This window comes from Anas acuta, chromosome Z (genome assembly GCF_963932015.1).
Source record: "Anas acuta chromosome Z, bAnaAcu1.1, whole genome shotgun sequence".
Taxonomy (NCBI): domain Eukaryota; kingdom Metazoa; phylum Chordata; class Aves; order Anseriformes; family Anatidae; genus Anas; species Anas acuta.
The window spans coordinates 70,478,258-70,505,143 of NC_089017.1; the positions used below are offsets into that span (position 1 = coordinate 70,478,258).

The 26,886-nt window shown below is 37.6% G+C and overlaps 2 protein-coding genes across 6 annotated transcripts in view; both read right to left on the reverse strand.

The window, feature by feature from the left end:
* Positions 1 to 3,522: 3,522 nt before the first annotated feature.
* Positions 3,523 to 17,847, reverse strand: FAM151B (family with sequence similarity 151 member B). 2 transcript variants are annotated; one of them, XM_068667703.1, is made up of 5 exons: positions 17,709 to 17,847; positions 15,080 to 15,236; positions 11,513 to 11,730; positions 9,716 to 9,851; positions 3,523 to 7,230 (listed from the first exon to the last, which is right to left on the reverse strand). In XM_068667703.1, the coding sequence occupies exons 2-5, from the start codon at positions 15,223 to 15,225 to the stop codon at positions 7,077 to 7,079; spliced, it is 654 nt and encodes a 217-aa protein (XP_068523804.1). In that variant the 5' UTR covers positions 15,226 to 15,236; positions 17,709 to 17,847; the 3' UTR covers positions 3,523 to 7,076. The 2 variants fall into 2 exon arrangements, with proteins under 2 accessions (XP_068523804.1, XP_068523803.1); XM_068667702.1 differs by lacking the exon at positions 17,709 to 17,847 and adding an exon at positions 16,486 to 16,670.
* ZFYVE16 (zinc finger FYVE-type containing 16) overlaps positions 16,773 to 26,886 on the reverse strand; it is a 32,972-nt gene continuing 22,858 nt past the window's right edge. For all 4 annotated transcript variants that reach the window (XM_068667696.1, XM_068667699.1, XM_068667697.1 and 1 more), the window contains 8 exons: positions 26,637 to 26,719; positions 23,844 to 23,948; positions 22,866 to 23,016; positions 21,588 to 21,668; positions 20,838 to 21,000; positions 19,896 to 20,001; positions 19,318 to 19,482; positions 16,773 to 18,446 (listed from right to left, as the gene is read on the reverse strand). In XM_068667696.1, coding sequence (XP_068523797.1) covers positions 18,285 to 18,446; positions 19,318 to 19,482; positions 19,896 to 20,001; positions 20,838 to 21,000; positions 21,588 to 21,668; positions 22,866 to 23,016; positions 23,844 to 23,948; positions 26,637 to 26,719 — 1,016 coding nt within the window. In that variant the 3' untranslated portion in view covers positions 16,773 to 18,284. The remainder of the gene's footprint in view (positions 18,447 to 19,317; positions 19,483 to 19,895; positions 20,002 to 20,837; positions 21,001 to 21,587; positions 21,669 to 22,865; positions 23,017 to 23,843; positions 23,949 to 26,636; positions 26,720 to 26,886) is intronic.

The window sequence follows — 26,886 nt, forward strand, 5'->3', positions numbered from 1 at the left end:
TTTTCCTCCATTCAAAGAACATGGAAATAGGCATCCATTTATTTGCCATTTAGGAGAGGCTGAGTCACTGTCAAAGGTACCCACTTTTAAGTGTTTCTCAGGCTGTCTCTACACTGGAAAACTGGAACAGTTAATTAGATTTAATCAACCATAGCTGAATTTGTACAAAGCAATGTGTGAGAGAGCCTCTATCAGTAGCCTTTTTTTTTTTTAATGTTTAGTTTCAGTGAGGATACACTTCTGCCATTTTTGAAGTCTTAATCCTAGTTGTTTTCCAATTGTCCTTAAAGTCTCTTAAGCAAAGGATGGGAAACAAGACCTGATTTCTAATGTTAAATTCCCCCCAAAGCTTAAAAGTTTAAAACCAACAAAAGACCTTTCAGGTGTTCTTTATGTATCTTGATAAAGAAAACATCACAAGCTGAAACTTCTTCCTTTCCAGTTTTCCTTCAAGAGCCATTGCTTCCCACGCCACGGGGAGTGGCTTATTCCACACACCTGACAGCAAAAAATCAGTGAGGCTCATCCACTCCAACTTCTAAAAAGACTAATGGTATAAATTATTAAACAGTCCTACACTAAACTATTTTAAAAAATGGAAGCAATACCCCTGTGAGTAAGCATTCCTGTTGATGCAAATTACAGCTTTCAGGAATATACACTTAGCAGGAATATACACAAGATTATTGGTTTTGAACCCCTGTGATAATATTTTTGCAGACCATCTAAGAATTTAGAAAGGCGAAAAAATCTTTTTTATCTTTGGTTTCAATTTTGTCTGGAAAATACTGTGAAACTATACAAAGTACCTTCTAGACAAATACTGGTGGCCTCACAAAAATAGTGATCATCTAAAAAATATGCATCCAACTTCTGTATTTTATAGCTTGGTTCATTAAATACAAGAACAGTAAGTCGCCACATGAAAATACTACAAAAACAAAACAAAACAGTGTTCAAAGTTGTACTTCAGGTAATGCGTTCAAAGTACAACTTTAAAAATATCCTTCCCTACTCATTTTTTTTGTTTTCACCGTAAGGAGAAAGTCATTTGGAGGAATTGTTCCCACTTGCTTTTTGTCTTTTTACAATTATGAAAAAGAATGAAACTCTTCCAAGAGCATTTGATGCAGCTACACAGGAAAAATAGTAAACTAAACGTCATTGAAAAAAAAAAAAAAGTATTTTTCCCTCATCAGTCCTTATTAAGACTTCTTAGTGCATGTAATACAACCGATCAACTTTCCAACTACTTTTTTCTAAAACAAGATATTTATAATAAAATGGATTCTTTTATTAATGGAGTAAACCATTACTCCATTTGTTTAATATTGTATTCATGTAACGAGAACAAGGCTTGCTATAGAAAGGTTAATGATAGTCACAAGTAATGATCCTACTAAAAACATTCATACTGTTCTCATAAGAGGTACAAGCTTTTTTCACTTTGAATTTAACACTCAGAGTTAGAAGGAAGAATACTTGTTGCAAAATATTTCCCACTGTTTGCCAGCATAGTATTTTCTCCTTCAAGTTTAAAGTTTTACTAGCACCGCAATACCTTCAAAAAGATCAGTTTTGATACGGAGGCATCTTACGAAGACTATTTTTCTAGAGTAAAAGGGATAAAATGCCATTTTTTATGGCTAATTGCTCTGATAAAATTCCACTACTATAAATCCTTTCAAAAAAGATGGCAGATCTTACAGTCCCTCAGGTAAATTAGCCTAATTTTAATATTCATCCAATATTCCTGTTCTTCAAAGTATACAGGTTATCTGAGAAAGGTGTCTGCCTGGATGATGTCTGTAGCTGAAAGAGAGCACATCTCCTAGGAACATCCTTGGTTTTAGCATTTTATACAAGCAAAACATAAGCTTGTGTGTTTATGTTTACACAAAACAGACAACAAAACCTGAGGACCTTGACTAGGGGCTGAATCACTCTACTGATACAAACATCTGAGTTACTTTGTGCAAAGTCTTCATTTAAATACATTCCTTGCACGGATCTGTTAAAATGCAACAAAGAAAGTTTATAGGAATGGAACTAGAGGAATTGCAAATTACTTAAAACTAATTTTGCACCTGCATTAGTTCTCTGTGCTAATATTTACTATGTAGTAGGTGAAAAGTGCCATTAAATTATTAAAAAAAAAAAAAAAAAAAAAAAGTATTCTGAAAGGAATGCCTGGAAGTTCATCCCCACATCAGGGCTTACTCCATCTGTATTGCTCCCTTGCTCCTCTGGAGTACTAAACATGATCAGTGAGTGCTGTAACAAGCAGAAATGGAAGGATAAATTTAGACAGTACGTAATTCACTTAAACTGGGATTTAGGAAGCTTGGGTGTTAACATTTCTACACTCAAGAAAGTACCCAAGGATTCTGAGAATCTGTGTGAAGCTGAAATTACTGTTTTAAATATAACCATGAAGATGGTACCTCCTGTAGCGCAGGGCTCTGTCTAGCTCCACTCTGTAGGTCTAAGATTAATTCAGGGGTTTGGGCCCAAATAGGAAAAAAGTGACTTTATGTTCAGCTGGGTTTAAGTGCTGTTTAAAAAAAACAAACTACAATCTCAGACTAAAGAGTGAATTTTTAAAAAATTGCATACGGTCCAGGTTATTCCCAAATTTCTGAACTCCAGATGCAGCTGCATGTTGATGGACTGTAATTAATTCCTGTATTTTTTCCCCTGAAGGCATCAGTTAGCAATTTGAACACTTCTACAAGTTGCCAAAAATGGCATGGTTTACAGTCTTCTCTCTGAAAAAGTTAGTCCATTTTAAAATAAAACACTTGACATGAGCAGAGCATACATTTAAAAAACACAGCAAATGCGTTAAAAATATTTAATTTTTTTTTTTTTTTTTTTTTTTTTAATATTTTTTAATTCTGCTCAGACAGATCCCCACTGAGATTACAAATGTGCAGGTGCAACTTTTATGTTACAACAATGCCAGGAGTGGCAACTGGGTGTCAAAGGCAACAGCTGTGATGATACAAGGACCACTGAAAAATTCAAGGGAACAAACCCAGAATATCAGGATATTTAAAAACACATTTATTTGCCTTGAAAATTCAGATGTTCAAAATTCAGAAGATAAGAGTAACATAGTTTAAATTTTATTGGAAGCACGATAAAAAATGGTAGTTCTTTATTGTGGATTTTAATGAATACCCTTAGCTACAGCAGGGTAAGATGTTATTATCCCCAGCATCCTCTTGCACCAAGCTGCCAGAAGTTACTGCTCCTGCAGAAGAGCTGGCAGAAGGGAACATGGCCCTTACTGTCCTACTGCAACTAAGAGTAACTGCAGTATGCAGTGTGTATGTTCTTTATATATCCACACTGAAAGGGTAATAATGCAATAATTACAGTGATCTGCAGGAAAAAAGACAAGTCAGGAGTAACAGCATCCAGAAGTATCACCATCTTACTTCACTGCAAAGACAGCTGTCGGAGCTCAACCAGCAAAGCCCTAGAAGAGAGGCAAAGAAGTGGAGACTCACACAACACTCTGACTTGGGTTTTATTTAGGAGGCCTCATTTTTGCACATAGATCCATACAAGATTTGTACATAAAACTCTTGGTAAAAACTGTCAGTATATACACCAAACTAATAGATGATAATCCTAGGCATTAGGGAATCACATTGCATAAACATACAGGTATTACCGCAACAAAAGACAAACAGACTAAAGAATAATAGTCTACAAACATCAAAACACAGCATCAAAAATCTATCAATATTACTTTTCAATTGAAATTTCAAGATGTATAATATTGTTTCATGGTAGAAAACAACTTCTGATTAACAAAACTTTATGAAAAATGTTTCTTTAAAACAAAAACAAAAAAAAAAGAAAAACAGCTGAAACATTTTGAACTTCACAGCACTGCTAACTGCTATTACTATAGTTTTGCTTAAAGAAAAAAAGGAAGGAAAGGAACGGACTATTTTGTCGCCAAATTATTCAATGAAGTACAAAAACTTTCTCTGTAATTCAATCTCTCTGTCTTCTTATCTGTACCAGAAACTCTGATTCGCACAAGGGGACTCAGAAGTTTCACATACTTTCCTGCAGCTATTGCACAATCCCTACTGATAGACAAAAGATTACATGCACCAGGTGCTGGAATCAAATTCTTCTGTCTCCATCACAAGTGCTTGAGGTCAATAACATTAAATAGGCTTTCATGGAAAGTTAAATGCAAAATAAATTTGAGATAACATTAGCAAATGGCTTAATCACAGACAGCCGACTGATAAATAAAAAGTAAAAGGTTTTAATCTATCTTGAAGAAAAAGACAGTTGCTTTTTGTGCTTGTTTGTTTTCAGTCAGAGTAGACCAAAACTGAATAATTCAACTGTTTTTAAAGATTTTTCTTTGAATTCACAGTACATTTGAAAAACACAAACCTCAGAAAACTGGCTTCTGTTTTGGTTTAGTCATTGCACACATTGCTTCTGAATTTCATTGAGTAGTTATGGAGGATTAATGATGCCACCTCTCTTCTGTGACATTATATTATCTGTTTAGTAAGTTCCATCAAATTCGCAGAAAAATATATGACTTGAGCTACATCTGAAGTAAATTTCAAACGTTTTATTAATCAATTAACTCACCTGGATATCCAGAACAATACCTAATCCATTAAAGACAACCGGGTTTGTTATGTAACAATGACAAGTATGTCTAAAAACTTGGCTGAAAGATAACAAAGTAACACTGCTGGAGAAAAAAAAAAATCCACAAGCAGAAGGCAAAACTCCTACAGAAAGTTTTAAGGACAAGGAATAGATCATTTGCAGGAGAAAAAAAAGGAGACATCAACAGCTAGAGCAACACAGAACTTTCACAGATACCTGTTTCCAACAGAATAAACAACTGGCTTTCATCTCATCTTTACTGTCTTACTTCTAGCCCCACAGTTAACACATCTGGTATTACAAGGAGATATTACAGCATGAAAACAGAGAAACAAAGTCAAATTAATTTATTTTTATGCAAGTCAGACCAGGACCCAAGCCCTTTTGCAGGAAACTAACAGAGATACATGGGTAAAAAAAGAAAACAGAGAGAAATTCAGATTTAAAGGATAACCCATACAAAATAATCAACTTCAGAATATTGTCAAATCCCTCTGTCACTGCAAGAACGCTTCATAGAACTCACTCCAGCACTTCGTTTAATCTACTTTCACACGTCTTGTTACCTTAATTGATTTTTCTGGTAATCAGACTGTGTCTTCATTTAATTGCATCTGACTATCTCTGTTTATTCATATCCACATATATTAGCCAGTGATATTTCTTCTACGATGCCTGTATCCTTAAAAGTACTTCTGGCAATTGCTGATAATGTTTTATTACTTAATAGTTTAATCAGTTTTAACAACTCCTAATACTTCGGGTATTAAAAAACCTGAACTATACTTTTTCATACTAGCTTGCTGTATGTACTATAGACTCAAAGCAACATCCAGAACTTTGGTTAATGGGACCTTTGGTCAGTCAAACGTCCTGTTCTCCCTGGAAAGGAGTAAGGTGAAAAGGTCATTATCCAAGAGTGTCCCTACATGATCAGATCTGTTTTCATGCCTGTTCAGGTAATAGCTCCTGAAACCTGGGTTGGTCAAAATGATCTGATTAGAAAATGGTCCTTAAAGTACTTAAAATATTCTCCATAGTTATGGCAAAGAAGGAAATAGTTAATGACTCTTCTTCCAGTGCAATAGCAAAGTGTGCCCACAAAGCCAATAGAAACAGATGCTACAAAGAACAGAGAAGATAAATCTGTTCAAACCTGCTCATGTTGGCATAGTTAACTAAACAATACATCTTTTCTCCCAATTCATTAAAAGGAATCACACTGACAAAGTTGACCTTTTGGTGGTTGCTGCCATTCATTTTAATAAATGCAGACAGAAGAGAGGCAAAAAAATGCTTAAATTAGGCCTTTCCCTGCAGATGACAAAGAAGGTTGCAATGAGTTTATTTTTTCTGAAGGGAAAGTTTAACTTCCGAAAATTTTTGAAATTGCATTCTGTGAGTCAAAAAGACGTCCAGTACAGGGGAATGTAGAAAATAACTGTACAGTCACAGAAATGTACAATTTTTGTGGTAAGCACCAATTACTGTACAGCTATTTTACTCTTAAAGCCTCTGGCTTTCAAAAAGACTACAACAGAGCATTTTACATAGCTACTCTTACACTTAAAATTTAGTTTAAGACTCTTGAAAGAACAATCAGCACTTCTCGATCTTATAAACCACTGTAGGTCTTTTTAATACTGTAGCTGATACATACTTCACTGCAATCCATCCATGTGCTTTAAGTACAGGTCAGAATTACAGTTCATTTCACCATCTCTCTCTGCCCCAGTGCCTCTTTCAGCTACAGCTACAACTCCAGCTTTTCACAGTCCAGGGACACAGTGCATGCTGCTGATGGCTTGGAATGCATGGAGGAAAGCCATGAAATGTATGACTGCCACACTTCAATGAACTTGATTTGTTTTAATTCAGGAAAAATAACTATTTTATCTGCCCGGGACATGTAGCATCACGCATCCCACACCCAGCAATCAGAATCTTCGATTCACTAGGACTGAGAAAATTGTCTATTATGATAGCAGTAAAAATGGAGTGTATCAGGTTGAGCTACAAAATAAAAAGTTTTCAGAAACTGTGTATCTCTGTACTTACTACAACCTCAATTCTTGTCTGCCTGTATAAAGTGTGAACTATTTTCTTTCGTAGACATCAAGTGTCCCATAACTGGCTTACACAAAAGCAGTTGGTAGCAAATTATCATGGTCCACAGCTACGCACTGAGGCCACCCTCCTCTTTATATGCTTGCAGGGAACAAGTGCTAGAAGGAGAGGGGAGATGCATATGATGAGCAAGTAACAATTCTGACCTATCAAAGAGGCATTATTTGGGAAAACTTTTAAGAAAGTTACACAAAAGCTTCCTCAATAACCACGGGTATGTTCACTGAACGAGAAGTTTTCACGTTTAAAGAGGCGAAGTATTACAAGGTCTCAGCTCATGGGCTTCGCAGTTAGCATTCTATTCCTATGGCTTTTTTGAATTCAGAATTTTGTGGTTCTAAGATGTCATAGTAAACCCTACTTTTATCAAAGTTTTTTCGGATGTAAAGCAAATCTTCTACAGAATACACATCTTCTTTCCCTGTCCAAATGGTGAGGCTGTACCTATAAAAAAAAAAAAGAGAGAGAGAGAGAGAAAATAGAGAGTAATTTAAAGGATGTAAGACAGAAAGACATTGCACTAATATGCTTTTAAAAATAGTCAGGTCTATGGTATCTTAATTTTAGCAATGAAACTACATACCAAAAAATTATCTCCTTTAGATTTCATAGTTAAGCAACAAAAATTTATGAACTACCCGAATTAAACATCCCTGTCCTCTCTACCCATTCACATCCAGGAAAATCATCTTCCCCCACCCTGCATTTGTGCTACAAGGAACTGTGCTGATGGTCTCTATACTCGTCTTATTACCACAATGACTTACAATTACCAGGAAAATCAATTCTTGAAAATGTTACTTCAAAAACGGGCATGCTCCAACACATGCTCAAACTAGTTTGCACAGGGACCCTACAGAATGCTTACCACAGACAGGATAGCATAAGAACATGATTGCAAGCCTCTAAATAAACCTCTATTTGATGAATGTGAATGACAATTTGCAAAGGCCACATTTTTTTTTCCTTAGAGATGAAGAAAATCGCACAGTTTGGTTCTAGTAAAATTTAAGTTCTTGCAACTACAACTAAATTTGTTAGAACTTCCCAAGGAGGAGGACTGCAAATTTTTAAAGATGGACAGTTGTCCATTACCCAACACAATTTATACTGAGCCTGGTTCTTGTATGAACTGTTCAAGGAATTTTCAAGGAATAAAATAAACAATGCATGGCAGATATCCAGCAAAGAAATTTCAGCTAAACATTATGTTTGATAAAATAATAAATAGTTACAGAGCTACAGAGCAATAGTTACAGAGCATTATAACAGCAAACAGGAGGCAATCTTAATAATTGGTGATATCAGTGTGGTGGCATTTTCTCACATATGTGATGCGTAGTGATGACATCTGATTAACTGGATGTATCTTCCATATCATATCATGCATGCTTTTCTCATTAATTGCACAGACTTTATTATAACTTTAAAAATATATATATAAAAAAATAAAAACATTTCTGTCCATAATATCCACATAACAAACTTTTTTTTTTTCTTTTTTTTTTCCCTTTACTAAAACTGTATTAATTTAAAACAGAGGTAAATCAAGAGTGTAGCTGTATGTCAGCAAAGCCAGCTCAGGAATTTCTGACTTCTAATGCCACTAAAAAATTGAGAATTTAAGGATGAGGTGAAGAGAAAATCCTGCTATTTCAGTGGGAATTATGCTTTTATACACTGAAGAAATATTTGAGAATGGCACAAAGAAATTAATTTCTCAGTTTACAATAATCAACATTTCTCTCTCAATTCTCCACTGTTAACACGAACACTTAATTTTTCTGCCTTATTTTCACTAATTACTTAGAAATTTTTCAGGAAACTATTTGTATTAAATTCTCTGGTTTGTGCTTTGACCTTGTTTAGTGCTTAAGGAACAACTTTATTGAAGTGTAGGTAAGCAGAGTAGGTGAAAAAAAATAGTAAATGGCAGTGTGTAAAAAGCAGATTTTATTCTTCTTCTATAATAGGCAAATACATGTTGGCTATGAAATTGTTATGGGCTTATAAGAAGAGTTTTTAAAAGGAAATATAACTTGGTGTTTGGAAACTACTTAATATATTTCAAGTACCTAATCCAAACAAGTTTGCAGCAAACTTCCTAACTTCTGTAGCACTGGTTTTGGCTGGGACAGAATTAATTTTCTTCATAGTAGATCAGTATGGGATAAGTTTTGGAATTGTGATCAAAACAGTGTTCATTACACAACATCATGCACAGCAGTAAAAACTTGTGGGAGTGGAGGGAATTTTGCCAGGGTTGCTGTTGATAAGGCACTGGCTGGGTTTGTGGGGACCAATTGCTTTTGCATTGCTTGTTTTTCTTGGTTTTGCTTTATTTTGTCCCTCTAGACCTAGAAAACTGTCTTTAACTTAGCTGATGAGTTTTCTCACTTTTGCCCTTATGCTTCTCTTTCCAGTCCTGCTGGGGTAGAGCTGGGTGATGCCCAGCTTCCTACCAAGGTTAACAAACAAATTCCAGCTCAAAAATCACCTTTGATGCTTTTATGGCCATTATTATATAGTATATAAGTAACCTAATGCAAGGAATATACAAAATGTCAGTATTAAACCTCATTAATTCTAAATTGCAACATCAAACTGCTTGGTCTATGTAACTACATTAGTCTTATGAAATGCATGTAATGGAATTGGATTACTTATAAATCCAATTAATCCTATAAATGATTCATTAACTATAAAAAGTAATTTTAAAAGAGGCTTTTGAAGTGAATACTGACTAGTCATCTGTGATAAAACAACTGAAGAACTGATGGAGTTAAGAAACTAAAGGAATAAGCTAAAAGAAAATATTTTCAATTTAATTGGGATAAGCATGTACATATAGATGCACTGTACTTAATATAACAAATATGTACCTTTATAATAAGGACTGATAAAATTGAAGCAAGTCCCTCAAACTTACCTGTCTGACTGTTGTATTAACCAACAAAGCTCAGACATTGACTGTCGTACTAATGCTGCTCTTACAGGGAAGGTAACAGGCTGGGAAAGTGTACTGCATATGTGAGCCATTTCTTTCACCATCGTCCAGTCATAGCCTACAAAAAAGGCCATTTAAAATAAAGACATGATGATTTATAGAACGGTAAGCTTGCAAGACAGAACAAAAGCAAACACTGGTTTTGTGAAAATCAGATAAATCAAAAAAGAAATCACTAAATGATTATAAATAAAAAATGTCAGTATCTCAATACTAACATGGAAAAAGAAACTTATTTACATTAACTGCAGTGTTATTTTGGATAAAGGTACAGAATGTAACATTTTTAATGTCCAGGAAACTGTATCGTTACTCTTTCTCTAAAAATGCGTTGCCACTGACTTCAGTATGTACTAGTTTTAACATGACTGTGGCCCTAAAAAAACCAGAAACATTACAAAGAAAACAAAAACAAACAAACAAACAAAAACCAACAACAAACAAACAAAAAACACTAAATGCTAGAAAAGAAGCAATCTAAAACACTTGCAGTGCTTGCTGCTGAGATTTTTACAAGCACTGGAGATAAAATGCTGTTTAACTTTCCTCTTACTTCTAAAGGCTATGAAAATCTTAGCTGCAGTAACATCAGTTAATCATTTGTTGCTCAATTACTCTACTGCAATGTAGGTACTGCAAAGCCTACAAAAGCACAAAATTTTAAATAAAGGTTTTGTTGGGCAAACAGTAACTTGCAGTTGTAAGCATTCAAATAAGTTGTTTCTCTTTTGTCTTACAGTACATCCATAATTAGCATCATCATAAACTGAAGTTTTGAATGAACAACATAAAGTTACATTTATTAAAAAAAGATTACTCAGTACAATATTTCCTATGCGCATTTCCAACAACTTCTTACTTGACTGATAATACTTTGGAGAAAATACAAGCCAAAAAAAACCCTCTATAACATACAACACAATCATAACAAAATTCTAAATCTTGCTAATAAATAATAAGCAATTGGGAATGGTGTATAATTTTGTCACTGTAGTCCCAGATGATACTGCTGGGAACTGTGTCATTGCACACAAATGCATGGGCCCTGGAGTAAAAAATCCCAACAAAGCAGCTCTGAGAACTGTGAGAGGATGCCTGTAGAAAAGATCCTAAAGTAATGTTTACACGTTCCAGATTTAAACTTTAGTTAGGGATTAACAATAACAAACTGCAATTAGATTCACAAAACTGAGATTTCCAGAAATTATTAACATCAATAACTTGGAAAATCTATAGCACAAATTCAATTCTTCAATAGAAATGCTGAAAACAATGCTGACCAGCAATTTGATTTCAGTTGTCTAATGGAAGAGCAAAATCATAGGTTTTAAAACTTCCAGCTAATCAGTTTTTCCTTAGGAACTGTGCCAGAGTTCTGCTTACCATTCCGATCCCGCCACGATTCAGGGAGCAGACCACCTGAAACAGAACTCAGGCACTTTGTCCCCAAGAGATTGTGCAGTACATGAGAATGAGAAGAACAAAGTACTGCTTATTTTAACAGAAACACTGGATTTTCACACAGTTCCATTGCAACTCAAAGAGAGAACTAATAGCTATGCAACACACTATCAAATATAGATCAAGAAAGAAAACAATTCTTATATTCACACTGTTTTCAAACTGACAAGATGGCATTCGATTTATTTTGAATCAACTATGAAATTAATTTGGAGGGAGTAGGCTATAGCGTGTATGAATTAAATCTTCTACCTTTACCTTTATTTTGCTGGTCAGGGTGCCACCCAGTCGTCCACCCCAGCGACAAGGTTACGTCTGGGAAAACCGAAGTGACTGTGTCAAGGAATCCTTTCGCATCCACGGCGCTGCTGCTCCCGTTCGGTCCTGGCAGGATGTCTGCGTTGAGCCAAACAGGTCGCCTCAACTGCGGTTTCACACGCTCGAGAAGCTCCAGGGAAGGCTGTACGGCATCTAGACTGTGCCAGCGACATGCAGATGAGGTGAGACGCCTTACCAGACCGAGGAAGGGAAAGGCACCATGCGTGTACAGGTGGGGAAGTTGATGAAAACTCCCCACGTAACCCAGGCAGCATCTGAGCAGGTGCTGAGGAGCCTTTCTACCACAGGGTGACTGCCCAAAATGAACTGCTTCATGGCTCGTACTTCATGGCTCTTCTAACATCAGGCTTTGTAAGACTTGGACTTTATTGGGTGCTTGGTAAGGACTTTAGTAAAGGAAGCCACAGCAGGCTCTGGCTAACATTTGTAATCAGATTAGACAACTGGGCTGACAATACCTGAAAGCCACAAGTGCTGTCATAAATCTAAATTTATTTCTTCTATCCGAGGATGTTCCTGAGGCTTATACACTACCTGAAGGCTGAAAGTAGTCTCTCTCAACCTCGCTTAAAATTTTGACATTTTTTGTTGACAAACAGCTATTTCAAATCCTGCTGACAGAAAAAAATTACCTTCACATCTGTGCAAGACAATGCACCTGTATTAGGACAATAAAAAGACAAAAACTGAGCATTTTGGGCAACTAACAGGGTGAAAGGGCACTCATCTGAACATTTTAACCCTGGTAGTGGTTACTCCCATAGCTCAGAAGTGTGGCATACCAGCGGCTGCATGAAGTCTGCACATCAGATGCGCATCCTATAGATAATTATTAAGTATGCGACGTCGTCACTTGAGCAACCAATGTAGAAACCTCCTGTAAGCATTTAACAAAATGTTGTAAGTCATACAACATTTGTTACTCTCTTAAATCAAAATAAAGAGCATAGCTAGAAAGCAAACCATAGCCTTTCCCCATCCTAACAAAACTTTCAGAAGTTTTGTAGGAAAAAAAAAAAAAGAAATGTAGAATAATAATAAATGTAGAATAATGGGAAAGAGACTGAATGCCAAGAAAACAGATAATTTTTCTCACTCAGCAAATTAATGAACATTCTACATAACATTTAGGAATTTGAAATTGTAATGATCAGAGTCGTGCTTTCCTTATTAATAGCAAGGACCCGTGTTTTCTCCTGCGAGTCCTTCTCACCATTTTGTAAGGTTGGTTCTGGAACAAGCTATTCCCAAACCCAGCTCAGGATGAGGTCAGATGAATCATGTCAGGATGTTCAGCCAGACATGAGAACGGCAGCCAGCTGTGTACCCTGAGCTGCCTGTGTTAGTTACTGTGAAAAGTCATTTTGTACATTTTAACTTCTGTGTTGTTGAGAAAACTGCATATTGTCAGGAATTCCACCCAGCACTTTCAGTTATTAAGTACTGGCTCCACTGGCTCTTTTTTTTTTTTTTTCCCAGAGAAAAGCTAGTAATGGCTTGAATTAACATTATTGGTTTAAGTATTTTTCACATCTTATGAAGCCAGAACACTTCACATGTTCTCAGAACTAATATGCAGGTGATTCTCCAAATCAGCAAACTGCCTTCATTTTTGCTGTAAATTACATTACAGTGTAAAGAGAAACAAACAAACAAAGCAGCATCTCTCGAAAACAAGACAAACACACAAAAAAGAACCAACAGCCCTGAATAAATCTGAACAAATTAAAATGTATTGTTGACTCCACTTTAGATGATTCTGGCATTTTTGAAATGTGACTCTGAAGTCCTGTTGCAGAATACATTAATTCGAACAGGAAATGTGATTATGTGATTAATCAAGCTCACAGAGTAGAAATACAGAAAATATTTCTTTTTAAGCACCACTGGAATAACCTTCAAAACTTCAGCAATGGTACCCAAAGAAATATTATCCAAATGAACATCAACTTCTATGTCACTCATTTGAATGTATGTGCACTGTGTGCTTGTATTTTTTAAATGCTTTTGTACAATCAGACTTTTATCGTGCAATATAATTTTTAAAGCTTTTAAAAAATCATTGGACTTGGACAGAAATTCCTTATAGAAAAAATGAGGCAACAGTTTTTAAATTAATTTCAGGAATAATTAAGACTGAACTGAAAAAAAAATGAAAACCTCTCTACTTCTCTTAACATTTGTCTTTCCTGTCTAAGCAGACTTTTAGAGACTCTGTAACAATAAAAGTCTGCCCCCAATTTCTGTATTCTCATGAACTTTTACATTAAAACTGTGATTACATTACACAGAACAACAGGTACAAATTTTATAGCTACCTAGCAATTTTTGTGTGTCTATAACATACCAAGGCTCCTTTAAAAGCGCGGCTGGATTCTCCATCTGCTGCAAAAACTGATGTACACTGAGAATCAGACAAAGCTGAAGACAGGAATTGCAGAGATTATGTCTGAAAATCACAGCTCACTTTGAATACAATTTCAAACTTTTCCAAGCAATTCTATGAGCTTTTCAGGTGCATTTTCCAATAAAGCTAAGGAAACAGCACGGTTAAAATTGAAAGCTGAAATTGAGAAGATAGATCAAAGAAATTGAATTTACTTCAATATACATGCAACTTACCATACTGACAGTAATAAAGCTTTACTGTATTACAAATCATACTCAAAAATTGCATCATGCATGGTGAGAGATCAGACATTCAAAAGAATGAATTTCATTCATGAATTGAGAAATTCCCAACAGACTGTTAATATTGGAGCTGATGAGGGAACAGAAGTCCTCTCCTTTAAAATAAATAAAAAAATAAAAAGAGTTCTGGAAAGAAAGATATATATGCTGATGGGAGATGACTTTTATTTATTTATTTTTTAATCAATATGACCTTCAGCAAGCCTGGAACAAAGCTAGCTTTTCAACAAGCTGTTCAGAAGCTCCTTAAACAGCCTTGACACGTTCATTCCCCTTCCAGAGTAGAGAACACCACTGAGAAACCTGGAGAACAGCAGGAGTGACATGCATGCTGCTGGGCAGAGAGAGACCCAGCGTGCTCAGCCCCATCTGCAGCCTGGCAGCCGCGCTGACTTCCAGCCGAGAGGCCGTCTTTCCTAATTTATTTGCTCAAGTAGAAAACTGGTGGGAGTTTTCCAGGTAGGCACTACCAAGTCAATTTTCCCAATGGGAGAATTTTGCTCAGTGGCAACTCGGAAAGAAGCTGACTGAACATGAAATCATCATTTGTGATTAAAAACACTTTAAAGCTTTTACTCTTGAAACGCATTCAGTAATTCTGACTATGATTCACTACAGTTACTGTTCAGTAAGGAAGGAATAACTCTAAATTGCACAATCAGAAATGGTTTGGTTTACGATCACCAAAAGATAGCACTACCTGTAAAACTGTTAATTGTTAAGAAGTAAGAATGATATACATATACAAATATATATGTATATGTAGTATATACAAATGTTTTTGTCTTGAAATACCTCTTAAAATCCAACTTGATGCCTTTATCTGTGTTGACAATCACATCCAGCCATTCCTGCAACGTGATGTCACTGTCTGTTTCAGGCGGATGAGCCATGATGGGGTCTCCCTTGCCACCACGGAGAAGGACATCTGCTTCTATCATGTGAGCCTCACCTGTTATTAAAAGATGACTGCTGTAAGAGAAAGCAAATCCAACAGCTCCAGTGTCTGCTTCAGAATCACAACTATTGGGAAGACTGTGCACGCTCTCCCCACAAAGCTCAGTGACTATGAGTTGCTCTGTGTGAAGCAACAGAGAATTTTTGGGGTAGTTCAGTCTGTAGGCACTTTAGAAATCTACAAGCAAGTGCAAATTGATTTTTGAATGCACATTTAGCCAAGTGAATGGCAAAATTAATATCCCAAACGCAGATCCACTCTTGCTAAATTTCAGATCTTTTTCACTTAAAATAAAGTTTTGGAGCTTCTTAAAGAAAAGTCTCCAGAAGATTTTAATGCTGACAGAGACACTGTCAGATTCCTTTTGTTTCACTCCCCAGGCTGGCGAACTCACTTAAGCCAGAACTTCAAGAAAATGGTAGCTGAAGCTCAACACAAATGAGTGGAAATCTTAGGAAAGCTGAAAGCTTTTGATAACAGCTTCCTATTGTGAGAGGTATCTGAGAGCTTGGACAGTGCCAACAGCTTTGCAGTGAATTCAATAGAAACGGTTACTTAGATGGAAATAGTGCAAAAAAAAAAAAAAAAAAAAGATGGTGATAATTGTATTGCTGATAAAAAGCAAATCAAAAGCATCACATGTATTTTGATGTTCACATTGGTTAAAATTCACTACAACGTAGTGCTCATGAATAACCTGATATATGTTATTACCTGGAACCAAAAAAAAAAAAAGGAAAAAAAAAAAGTAGTAAATAAATTGTCCTGTTGAATCCAGTACATATTACTGTGTGTGTTGGAGCAGTACCTAATTTCAAACCATCCTGAAAAGATGTAGAAGAGGATATACGAGGCCAAAACTGCTTGGGAACCCTAACTGCTTCTAGAAGAGGGGCAAAATTTGCCGAATATCCCTGACAAAGCTGCCACAAGCACTCGTCCCCCAGCACTTCGGCTGCTGCTGGATGGGGAGGTGCCCAAAGCACAGCCAGCTTGAAGGCGATGTTTTTATTTTCTGATGTTTAAAAACAGATGTGTGTTATCCACAGACGGGACTGCCGTCCCCTCGGGTCCTGTCGCTGTCCCCAGCGAGCAGAGCCCAGCGCCTGTCCCCCGCTCCCCTCAAGAGGCAGCATCGTGCCGCCATGATGCCCGCCCTGTGGGCTGAGCAAACCCAGGCGCCATCCCTCCTCTCCTCTCCTCCTTGCCCTCCGCCATCTCCGCCACCCGCCCCGGCACTCACTGCTGGCGGCCTGCCGGGCTTTCAGCCTACTGTTGGCCGCATGCCACCAGCGGACCCCGGCCCCGTCGCGGTGCGCCAGCCGCCCGCCCCGCTGGAAATGCTCCACCGCCGCCTCGCCCCAGCCTCCAGCACCCAGCGCCGCCGCCATCGCCTCGCCCGGGCCCGCCCCGACAGAGGCGGAGGCTGCCCCGGCTGCAGGGGGGCGGGAGGGCGGCCACAGCACAGGGCTTGAGGAGGGTGAAGGGTCCTGGAGCCCCCCTGAGGGGGAAGAAAGACGAGGCTTCACATGAGTAAGAGGGCTGTGTTTATTTAAATAGCCGGTAACTGTGTGTCTACACTGCTGTTTCTTTCACTGTCCATGCGTGGCTTTGCTTGCACCCAAGTGCTCCTCCTGTGGTCTTCAGCTCTTCTCCAGAGTCAGCTCCTCTGAAGAATCAGCTCGAAAGTATCCCCAGTATCCTCCACAGCAAGATCTTGATGAAGCCTGAAACCTTCCAAAAACTTGCCTTTTAAAGCACGGTTAACAGCAGAGCTGATTAGGTTAAAGTTACAAACTGTTTTTGATACAAAAACATGAAATATCCCCTATGAGCATCAAGAAGGCATCAAAGTTCTAATAGTCGCATAAAACGGTACCAACATTTTTACTGAAAACAATACAGACCTTGGACAGATTTTGTTTTGGTTCTGTTCCTGGTAAACAGTTGTGACAGTTATCAAACCTTGGTTCACTGAACCTTGGTACAAATCACATGCATCACAAGTACATAAATAGATTTTAATGACCCAATATCAAAAATACATCCTATACAAGAACCGCAGGTATACTAAAGCGATCTGGTCATGAAAATTCACACAATACATTTATTGTCCCTGAAAATAAAGGTGGCTACCAAGAGGTGACAAAAGCAGTAAATGGAAGCAGAAAAAGTATTGCAGAAACCTTGTCTTACTTATTGCTACATGTAGATTACTGCAAAGGTAATCTGGCTTTTTATTAATCCTTGAAAGGCCAAATTGCATCAGGACTTCTGAACACAGAGTAAAGGAAAAAAGTATCAGTATTTATAAAAATAGCATCCATTTAAGTTAGATAAGTCCTTATAAATACCAGAATGAAATCAGTTTTCTATAAAAAGGAATTCAGAAGCATATGTTCCTGAAGCACCAGCATAATATCCTAGTAATTCAGGACTTCAACTACAAAGTCTTCATAAACATACCTGCAAAATTCTTCCTTGTGCTGATCACAGACGAGTGTCAAAAAGTGTGCACTTGTATTTGCACTGACACATGAAGCTTGCAGTCAGCTACAGATCACATATTTGAATCTCAAATGGCAAGAAAACAGTTTTGTGCCAGCTAAGTATACTTCAGTGTTTAGCTCATATGCACATGGAAAGTACATGCTTCAGACTGAGATTAGACCTAACCACAGCAATTTCTCTAATACTTATCTGAGGTTAAGAGGCAAGATAATATGGCTTAAAGTTACACTACACAAAGTAAACGCTACAATTGTGTAAAGAGGTAACAAAGACTGCCCTCTTCATCAACTGTATTAAGTGTGAAACTTCAGAAGTTTAGGAAACATTACAAATTACAATTCTTTTGTCATAAAGTAACCAGCAAGAGTTTGAGAGTTGGTGCTTTTTTTCTTAAACAGTTTGAAAATCCATTAATGAAAATCCATTAAAACAAAACCAGTCTTAAAAACTGTTATCATTTTTAGTGTTTGACGCATCACAACTTTGGTATTCAGAGCTAGCAAATCAGTATCTCGCCAGTAACTGGCCTCATCAAAACAGATGTTCTATAATGAAAAATACTAATTCCATTTTCAATGGTAAACTTGTAGGATCTGACATCCCACCATGGATCACAGGAATCAGAGCACTGTCCAATTCATTCAGATAGTACTGTGGAAGAAGTTGACCTCCGGATCCTGCCAAGTACTCAACCTAGAATAAGAACACATCTATTTTAATATTTTTTGCAACTAATAAGATGACACAAATGCGTAGTAAATTGGTAAAACAGTAGTTCACCTAGCATGAAGTGACATAAAGTAACATTGAAACACTGGGAACTGGGTAGGTTTTCAGGTTGATCACAAACTATTAGGTTTGCCAGAGGAACATGCAACATTCTACCTAGGTTTACCAGGCCACAAATCCTCAGCATCCCGGACTGCTTCAGACTTTTGTCCAAAAATTATCTGATTTTATTCCAGGATCAGTTACTAATAGATAAATTTCAAAATAGATTGCTGAAAATTAGAATTTAAGGAGTACATTTACAGCTTCCCTCAAAATAGATAAGGAAGTGTAACAGAGAATAAGACCTTCAGATTAAAAGATGTTTATTTCAATACTGGAGTTATGCAGGCTTTTGAGGGACATCCATACTGAACAGAACTAGACAAACCTGTCCTTTTCTGCTGTAGAAATATTGGACCAAATATCTTTTCCTGAGTTGGGAGCTAATGCAGCAGAAAACTACATACTTAAAGAAAAGCATCAGAAAATTAACTCTGTAACTCTCTAAACTGACTCACCCTGGAGGCAAATGAGTGCCAGAGAGAGTCAGAACCAGAGAAGAACTGATAACTTATAGCAAGCAGCTACTAGGGAATGGGGCAGAAAAGACAATGAGGCTATTCCTTTCATGAACCACTAGCCATTAAGTCAGCTTCTAAATGAAATTTCATCCTCAGTCTGGATCTGGGGTAGGACAAAAAAAAAAATAGAACCATTCAGAAAGAGATCCAAGGTCTTCACAAGAAAGATTTCAGTTGAAATGGAGTGTCTGCAATAAAAGTTGAAAGATTACCATATCTGAGTCAACAGAAACTCTTAGGCCTATCTTATTCATCCCATTATTTTTCAAGGTTTTAAGGTGTGGGCAAAGAGCAGCGCTGCAGGCAATCGCAATCTCTTTAGCAAACTGAAGAGGAACAGGACTGGATAGTTCATGGTCCTTTAGAAAATAGTACACCTGAAATCACAGAAAGGATAAGGACAGACAATAGCCTGGTTATATGACAAAAGTAAGAAAATGAGTAGGCAGAACAAAGTGAGCTATAAATACCAATGCTTGTTTGCTGTCATATTATTTTAACACTTCATGTTCAGTCATAATACTTAAGTGACCATAGGTATATCTGGATTATACATTAATCCAGACATTAATTAGCAATGATAATAGACTTTTACAATGTACTCCTTTTCAGAGGAAGATAACAAAGTATGTAAGCTTATCAAGGAATCATAGAGAACAGTTTGCAAATCAGTATGGCTATATAGCAGGTAAGTTAGATTCTTTAATAGTAACATTTAATACCCCTTTCTTTAACACTACAATACTTTAAGTGGTAGTAAAAAGGCTGAAGTACAATGTAGTTTACTAACTTCAGTGCACTTTAGAACTTTTCCTTCTCTTTCGAAGTCTCTGCTGTGTGGTGCTTTTTCACTCTGAGTTCCTTCCAGTGCTTTTCCATCTACTGGACTTAGAATTCTGTGGAAGATAATAGCGTTGTTAATAATTACAAAAAACATTTTATTTCATACAACTTTTTCCAATCTACCAAATCATGTTTAGTTATCCTTAAAGGCTTTTTAAACAGCTCTATGACAAAACATAATACAGGATTTGCATCACATCAACATAGAAGCTACAGAAAAATTATCCTACATAGGGAACAAACAACACTTACTCGATAAAAGCCTCATCTTATGTGTTTAAGAAACTATAAACCATCTTAGGTAAGGCACCTTTCTGCTTTAATTGGTCAATGAAACCACAGAAAAAGGCATACTAATTCAAGCCCAGGGCCTGAGAAATAACTCTGTTAACACAAAGCAAGTTTTTGAGTTAGCAGTGTACAATTGAAGTTTGAAGATGTATAAACAACCATTCAAAACACATTAAGTAAGGATGTCTTGCACCTTACTTTGTTTCACTAAACGCTGGCATTCAAAGCAGTGAGTGGCAAAGAGCAGTACTGTGTGCTCACAAGCCACCTCACCTCCCCGAGATATAAAGAGATTAACTGCATCCTTAAATTGATAACTGATTCGATAGAGGACTTTCAAAGGTTCACACACACACTTCCTGTCAAATTTCTGAACATTGAAAACAGTATTAATTTCGATGAACACAAGCTAAGCTGTTCTGCTAGTGACATCTAGAGGCTAGCAGGTACTTTACTGTCCTACTCCCTTACAGCTTTTAGTAGAACACTTCCTTTGAATAAAAATACCTTAGATTTATTTCAAGAAATAGAAGGTGGATATTTTCAAGCAGTGAACAAGAGAATTCTGTAAGATGCTTTGTTTTGGTAATACATTTACCCTTTGTTTGTTTTTTCTTCATTTTCTACCCAGCAAATATCTACATATTCCTTTAGGCCTTCTGCATCCACTTTGCCACAAGTTATTTTAAAGTCCTTCTTGTTTCTTAATGCCTGGCGTAGGCTTTCCATCGTTTCCGGTGTTATTTGTACCATTAGTCCATCTAAAAGAAAATCAGTTAAGATTATCATTTATCTACAGAAAGAGTAGCATAGCTTTAAAGTAGAGTCTTAGCTTAATTTCTGATGAGACCAGCCCTCTCTCCCTCAGCTCCCTAATAAACAGATGTCAAATCCTAATTGGACACTATACCCAACAACAGCATCAAATGCCACATGACAGAAGTAGTAATTAAAGCTTTTCTAGTCAACAGAGCAAAGACCAATAGACTAATACAAGTAGCTCGCATCTGTGTGTCAATACATGCATTTCATCAGTACATCAATGAAAATAGTTCTAGATACACACAGCCATAAAGGAAATTCATATATTGGCTAAAGTGAAGAGAGATATAACTGAGATATGTAATAAAACCAACAGATGAACTAGCATGTGTTTTTATAGAGCATGACTTGTTTGTAAGAGGTTTTCTACAAGTTGCAAGTCCTGAAAAAGCTTTACTTACTGTGGAATAAAGATCTTGCATAAAACTGCCTTCTTTTCCCCTCTCCCTTCCCCCCTTCCCCCCCTTAGGATCCTCTGGAAAAAAAGAAAAAAAAAAGAAAAAAACACGTAGGACAAAATTCCTACCTTCAACTATACTGGATTTAGCTAGAAATCCTGAAGATGTCTTTAAGGCTCCATTAAACACTACAAAACTTGCACCTGTAACTAGAAAAAGTAGAAAAAAGTAAATATCGCTACATATCTCTGAAGTTTGTCATTACCAACATTTAATTTACTTTTGTTGTTGTTGTTGTTTTAAGAGAGCAAACAAAGAAAGGTATTACTAGCAATCACTTAGTCACAGGCTGGTACAAAACACTGGACCTTGGCAAAAAACCTTTGTTAAGCTACATTATGAGTGCATAAAGTATTCTTATAAGATACTGGCAGATAGGTAAGAGGCAAGCTGGCAAAGCTCAATATACAAAGGGGAGACAGTCACTGGTACAGTGTTGTGCTGTGGTGTTTTATGGTGTTTTTGGGCTCAGTCAACCCAAGCACAGCACTTCAAACAAAAGCACGCTTAATAGATACGCTTAATGAAGCACAAAACAGTATTTGTAATTCATGCCAGAGATGGCAAGAGTAAAGCCTTACCAACATGGAATTCCCATGCAACTAATTTGTGCTTGAGAAGCACAAATAATCAGCCTGGATACACTGCTATGCAATGTAAACATACTGTTTGCAAAACCTCAAAAGGTACCTCTACACTCTTCACTACACGTGGTTTCATCAGTTTGCTAGGTGCTGTATAGAGTGATTCACTCATACTGTACTTCCATACACTCAGTTACTCAGGCTGTTTAGTCTGTAAACATATTGCACAGTTCACACTAATATTAAATTTGGATTTTGAAAGATGTAAAAAAAAATCATGCCTAAAAACGCAAGCTATGATAAAAAAATCTAAAAACAAGCAGAAAAAAATTTGAATCTTCACTTAACATATCATTTCTAAAAAGTAACTAACAGCTGAAACCAAATAGCAATATTTTATTTTGCACTTACTCTGCTACTTGAATGCCTGAATTTTTTGTCTAAATAAGCTACTGGGAATACATACTTTCCTTGCAGCATGAGTCAGTGAACATACATTTTATCTGCACCATGAAATTCTTTACTCAGAGGGTGGTGAGGCCCTGGCACAGGCTGCCCAGAGAAGCTGTGGATGCCCCATCCTTGGGGGTGCTCAAGTCCAGGCAGGATGGGGCTTTGGGCAACCTGGTCTGGTGGGAAGGGTCCCTGCCCATGGCAGGGGGGTTGGGACTATGTGATCTTTAAGGTCCCTTCCAACCCATTCTATGGTTCTGCGATTTCTGCTCTGTGATTGCTCCTCACAAGCCACGCTAGACAGCTTACCTTTCCTAGGATGTTCAGTAGCGCTGTTTGCTTGTGTATGATAGTGGCCATGCTTATTCTGCACACACACTAAGTGAGAATCTGCTTCAGTATTGAAACTGGCTCCAATACTAATTACATGGTCATTAGAAGAATTTACCACCTTCATCACCTGTCAACATAAAGGTTGTCATTAAAGTGACAAATCTTTTTTTGCAGTACTTGTTTTAAATACAAAGACATTAGAAAAATCCAGGTCTCGAAACAAATCCCAAGGATTATTCACTTAATTCCAGAAAGGCTGAACAACTTGATTTGCCATGACTAGTTCAAGGAAAACTAAACATGATTAAAAATTCTACTTCAGTTGAGAGCGATGTCTGACTACTGATAACGCAGAGTATCAGAGTTGTAGGGATTTTGTTGGTTATGAGGTGACGCATTAAGCATCATGCAGTTCACTACTCTTTTTTGTTGTTGCTAAAGGTCAGTTAAACTGTAATAAAAACTACACTGACAAAATATTTTTTAGAAACTGTATTGTATTTTGAAGTTTTACGCAAAACAGCACCTTCACAAAATATATAGGAGATTCTCCTTGGAAACACATGCTAAAAGACTTTACAGAAATTGTTGATCTTTCACCTTTAGCAGGCTACCCTAGGCCTCAATTTTTCACTCATCATCCATCTTCTAACACAGCCATGAAGACAGAAATGTGCATTCTGACGATTTCATGCCCTCTCCCCAGACATCACATGCTTATACCATTTTAAAGTTCAAAGAGTCTACTGCACAGCAAACTAGAGAACTGCAATCAGGTGGAGAAATCACTTGCAGAACTCCCTGGAAACTGATTTGAGAATAAAAGCATTACCGCCTCCAAAAATCACTTCTTCCCTCCTGCCTTTTTTAAAAAAATAAAAGACCTCACATAAAAGACCTAACTGGTGTTATACAAAAATGAAGATTAAAGTAGTTTGGATTACTTTTACTCACCTCATTATACTTCCTTAGGGGTATTTTAATACAGCTTCTACCCATTTCCACATGAACAAATAGGTTGTCTATGGTATGCAAAGTATATTGATAGTTTCTAAGATCCTAAAACAGACAAAAACTTGTTAACTTACAGTTTAAGTATAATTTCCTCACATTTGAGAGTAAATCTCATCAAAACAAAGTATTTTACATCCAGCCCCGAGAGCGCTGGTTTTCAGCGAGGGTTTGGACACCGCCGTCATGGAGTCACAGATCTCACTGCACTGCAAGTTTCAGCTGAACTGACATTGTCTAGCAGGAGCAAGGATATGCATCACAGACTCCCTTTGCCTTCATCATTCACCACCACCTCAGTCACTTGTGTGGTACTAGATTTTATGATCTTTAGCTGTTGAGCTTGCACCGCCTGTAGTTAAAAATCTAACAAGAACATTTTGCAGTCATCTTCCCATGACTCAAACTCCTGCTGTATCAAAAGAAGTAACCCTGCCAAGAAGCACATGTTCTCAGTGTTTTGAGCTGATGCCACTGAACAGATGCCACTGAACACAGCTATAAAGGAGAATCACAGCAACTGTAACCCAACTGAAAATAGGTTCTATAGAAGCCCTCCCTACCACCAGTGCAACATTAAGACTCCTTTGAGTCCAAAGACGTAATTCCACAGCAGGCTAAAGAAAGGAATGGGTATACCACATCAGATACTAAGACAAATCCGGTTCAATATCCCCTGCGTGACAGCGACAGAGAGTGAACACTGATGAGTTTATGCTACTCGTTATGTGCCTGTATGTCTTTCCTGGGCTACTCTTCCAGACCTTAACAATCTGTGGCCTTAGCACTTGAGTAACACAAAGGCTGTGGCTTAAGCCAATTAAGTGAATCTTAATTCTCTTGATGTACTCTTCTCCTTTCTGCCCTCAAATTCTTCCTCTGCCCCCACACTGGTACTGGTCCATGGCCAATCAGGCAGGGAGCAGCCTCATGGAATTGAAACTTAAGATTCTTTTTTTTTTTTCTTGATGGAGGAATCACTATTTTTATATGGCTTAATTCCTGAGATTGATTCTCTAGTTAACAACATGGAAATCAATGATAGCAAAAACAGAAGAGAGCCAAAGACCGCCACTTCATCTAAGCTGTAATGGTTTCTAGACTAGAGAGGATTTAGCAATCACCTGGGTGTATGCAATTCTGTCTGCAACCTTTTCAGTACTTTTGCTTACAGACTTAAGGATAAGTTCCACATAAGTGTTAGAAGAGGAAGTTACCAGTCAGAAGTACAGGTTTACTAGAAGTTTACATCAAACTATTTGGGTAACAAAAGAAAAATTATTGACTTGAAGTAAGTCAAGTCTTTCAGGTAAGGCAGTCAGACTGGTTAGCCATAACAAAGTTAATTTTGTGTATCAATGTAATTAATGTTACACTTAGAATAGAGAATCTGCCTGTCAAGCTTGCTTTTTCAAATTTAATGAGATGTCAGATTTAAGAATAGAGTTCTTGTGCCAGAGGAATCCTTGTAAAAGAAAAATGTAACTGAACAGTAATTACTATCAGCTTTACTGTAAATTTCAACATTTTTCCCAATTAGTTAAAGCTATTTCTTACTACCACAGACTGTGCTAACAGAAGCATGACATGAAAGATTATACCAGGTTTAATTGATGAAGTTTCGGTAGCAGTGGTGCTGCAGGGCTGCTCTGCGAGCAGAGTGCCCCATGTCAGAGCAGAGCCAGCTCCAGCCAGCGCCAAAAGGGACCTGCTGCTGGCCAGGGCATGGCCATGAGCGATGCTGGGTGGGCCTCTGGGAGAGCAGACTGAAGAAAGGGGAAAAAACAGCAGCTGGGAAAGAGAGCAAGAAACAGAGAACCAACCCTGCAGACACCAAGGTCAGCAAAGGGGGAGGGGAAGAGGTGCTCCAGGTCCCAGAGCAGAAGATGCCCTGTGGTGAGCGAGGACCGCATCAGAGCAGATCTCCAGACTGCAGCCCGTGAAGAACACCACGTCACAGCAGATGGACGTGGCCTGAAGGAAGCTGCAGCCCATGGAGAACCAACACAGGAGCAGGCTGCTGGCATGAACTGTGTCGTGTGGAGAACAGCTCACGCTGGAGCGGTCTGTTCCTGAAGGACTGCACCCTGTGGTGAACACCCATGTTGGAGCAGCTGGCAAAGGGCTGTATCCCATGGTAGGGACTCCACAATGGAGCAGAGGAAGAGAGTGAGGAGGAACGAGCAGTAGAGATGAAGTGTTATGGGCTGACTGCAACCCCATTTCCCATCCCTCTGTGCCACTCAGGTGTGGAGAAAGTAAAAGAACTGGGAATGAAGTTGAGCCTGGTAAGAAAGGGGGGTGGGGTGGGTGAAGGAAGGTGGGCTTAGTTTGTTTTTATTTCAGTTCTCACTTCGTTATCTATTGGCAACAAATTTAATCTTCCCCAAGCCAAGCCTGTTTTGAATGGGATGGTAATGTGATCAATTTCCCTGTCCTTAGTTCAATTCACAAAGATTTTTCATCATATTTCCTCCCTGTATCATGAAGAGGAGGGAGAGAGAAAGCATCTTGGTGAGCAACTGTCAGCCAGGCAAGATCAACCCACCACAAAGATTCAGCTTTCTTAACTGACATCTAAATTGTCTTTGGTAAGGAATTTCCCAGTTACCTCTGAAAAACAAAAACGTTAGCTCTTTAACGTTGCCAAAAGTAATTCAATTTTAAAGAATCTTAGTTCTGAGGATATTTATATAAAATAGATTACAACAGGAAGGGAAGAGAACAATTACTCACAACAAGTAGATTCATTACTGTGTGTCCTATTTCTCCAAAGAGTGGCTTTCGGTGTCTGAAACTTACTAGAGGAGTTGGATATTCTGGAGTGGAGGAAATAAAAAAGGTCATGTTTACTTACCAACAATTGTAAAACTCACTAATATAAATATTTTCAGCTATAGCCTATGTTTCTTAATTTCATTATCCAAACTGCCAAGTGAACTATAGCCATTGTGTTTCTCCCTCACTCTCCCTCACTTCATCCCAC

Excerpts from the sequence above, each read along its gene's own strand:
- FAM151B (XM_068667702.1), bottom strand. The coding sequence starts at position 16,633 with ATGGCGGCGGCGCTGGGTGCTGGAGGCTGGGGCGAGGCGGCGGTGGAG. Across the intron at positions 11,731-15,079 it reads ATCAAGTTGGATTTTAAGAG|TCTAGATGCCGTACAGCCTT; the intron begins GTATTTCAAGAC and ends TCGCTGGCACAG. Across the intron at positions 7,231-9,715 it reads TTAATACAACAGTCAGACAG|GTACAGCCTCACCATTTGGA; the intron begins GTAAGTTTGAGG and ends TTTTTTTTATAG.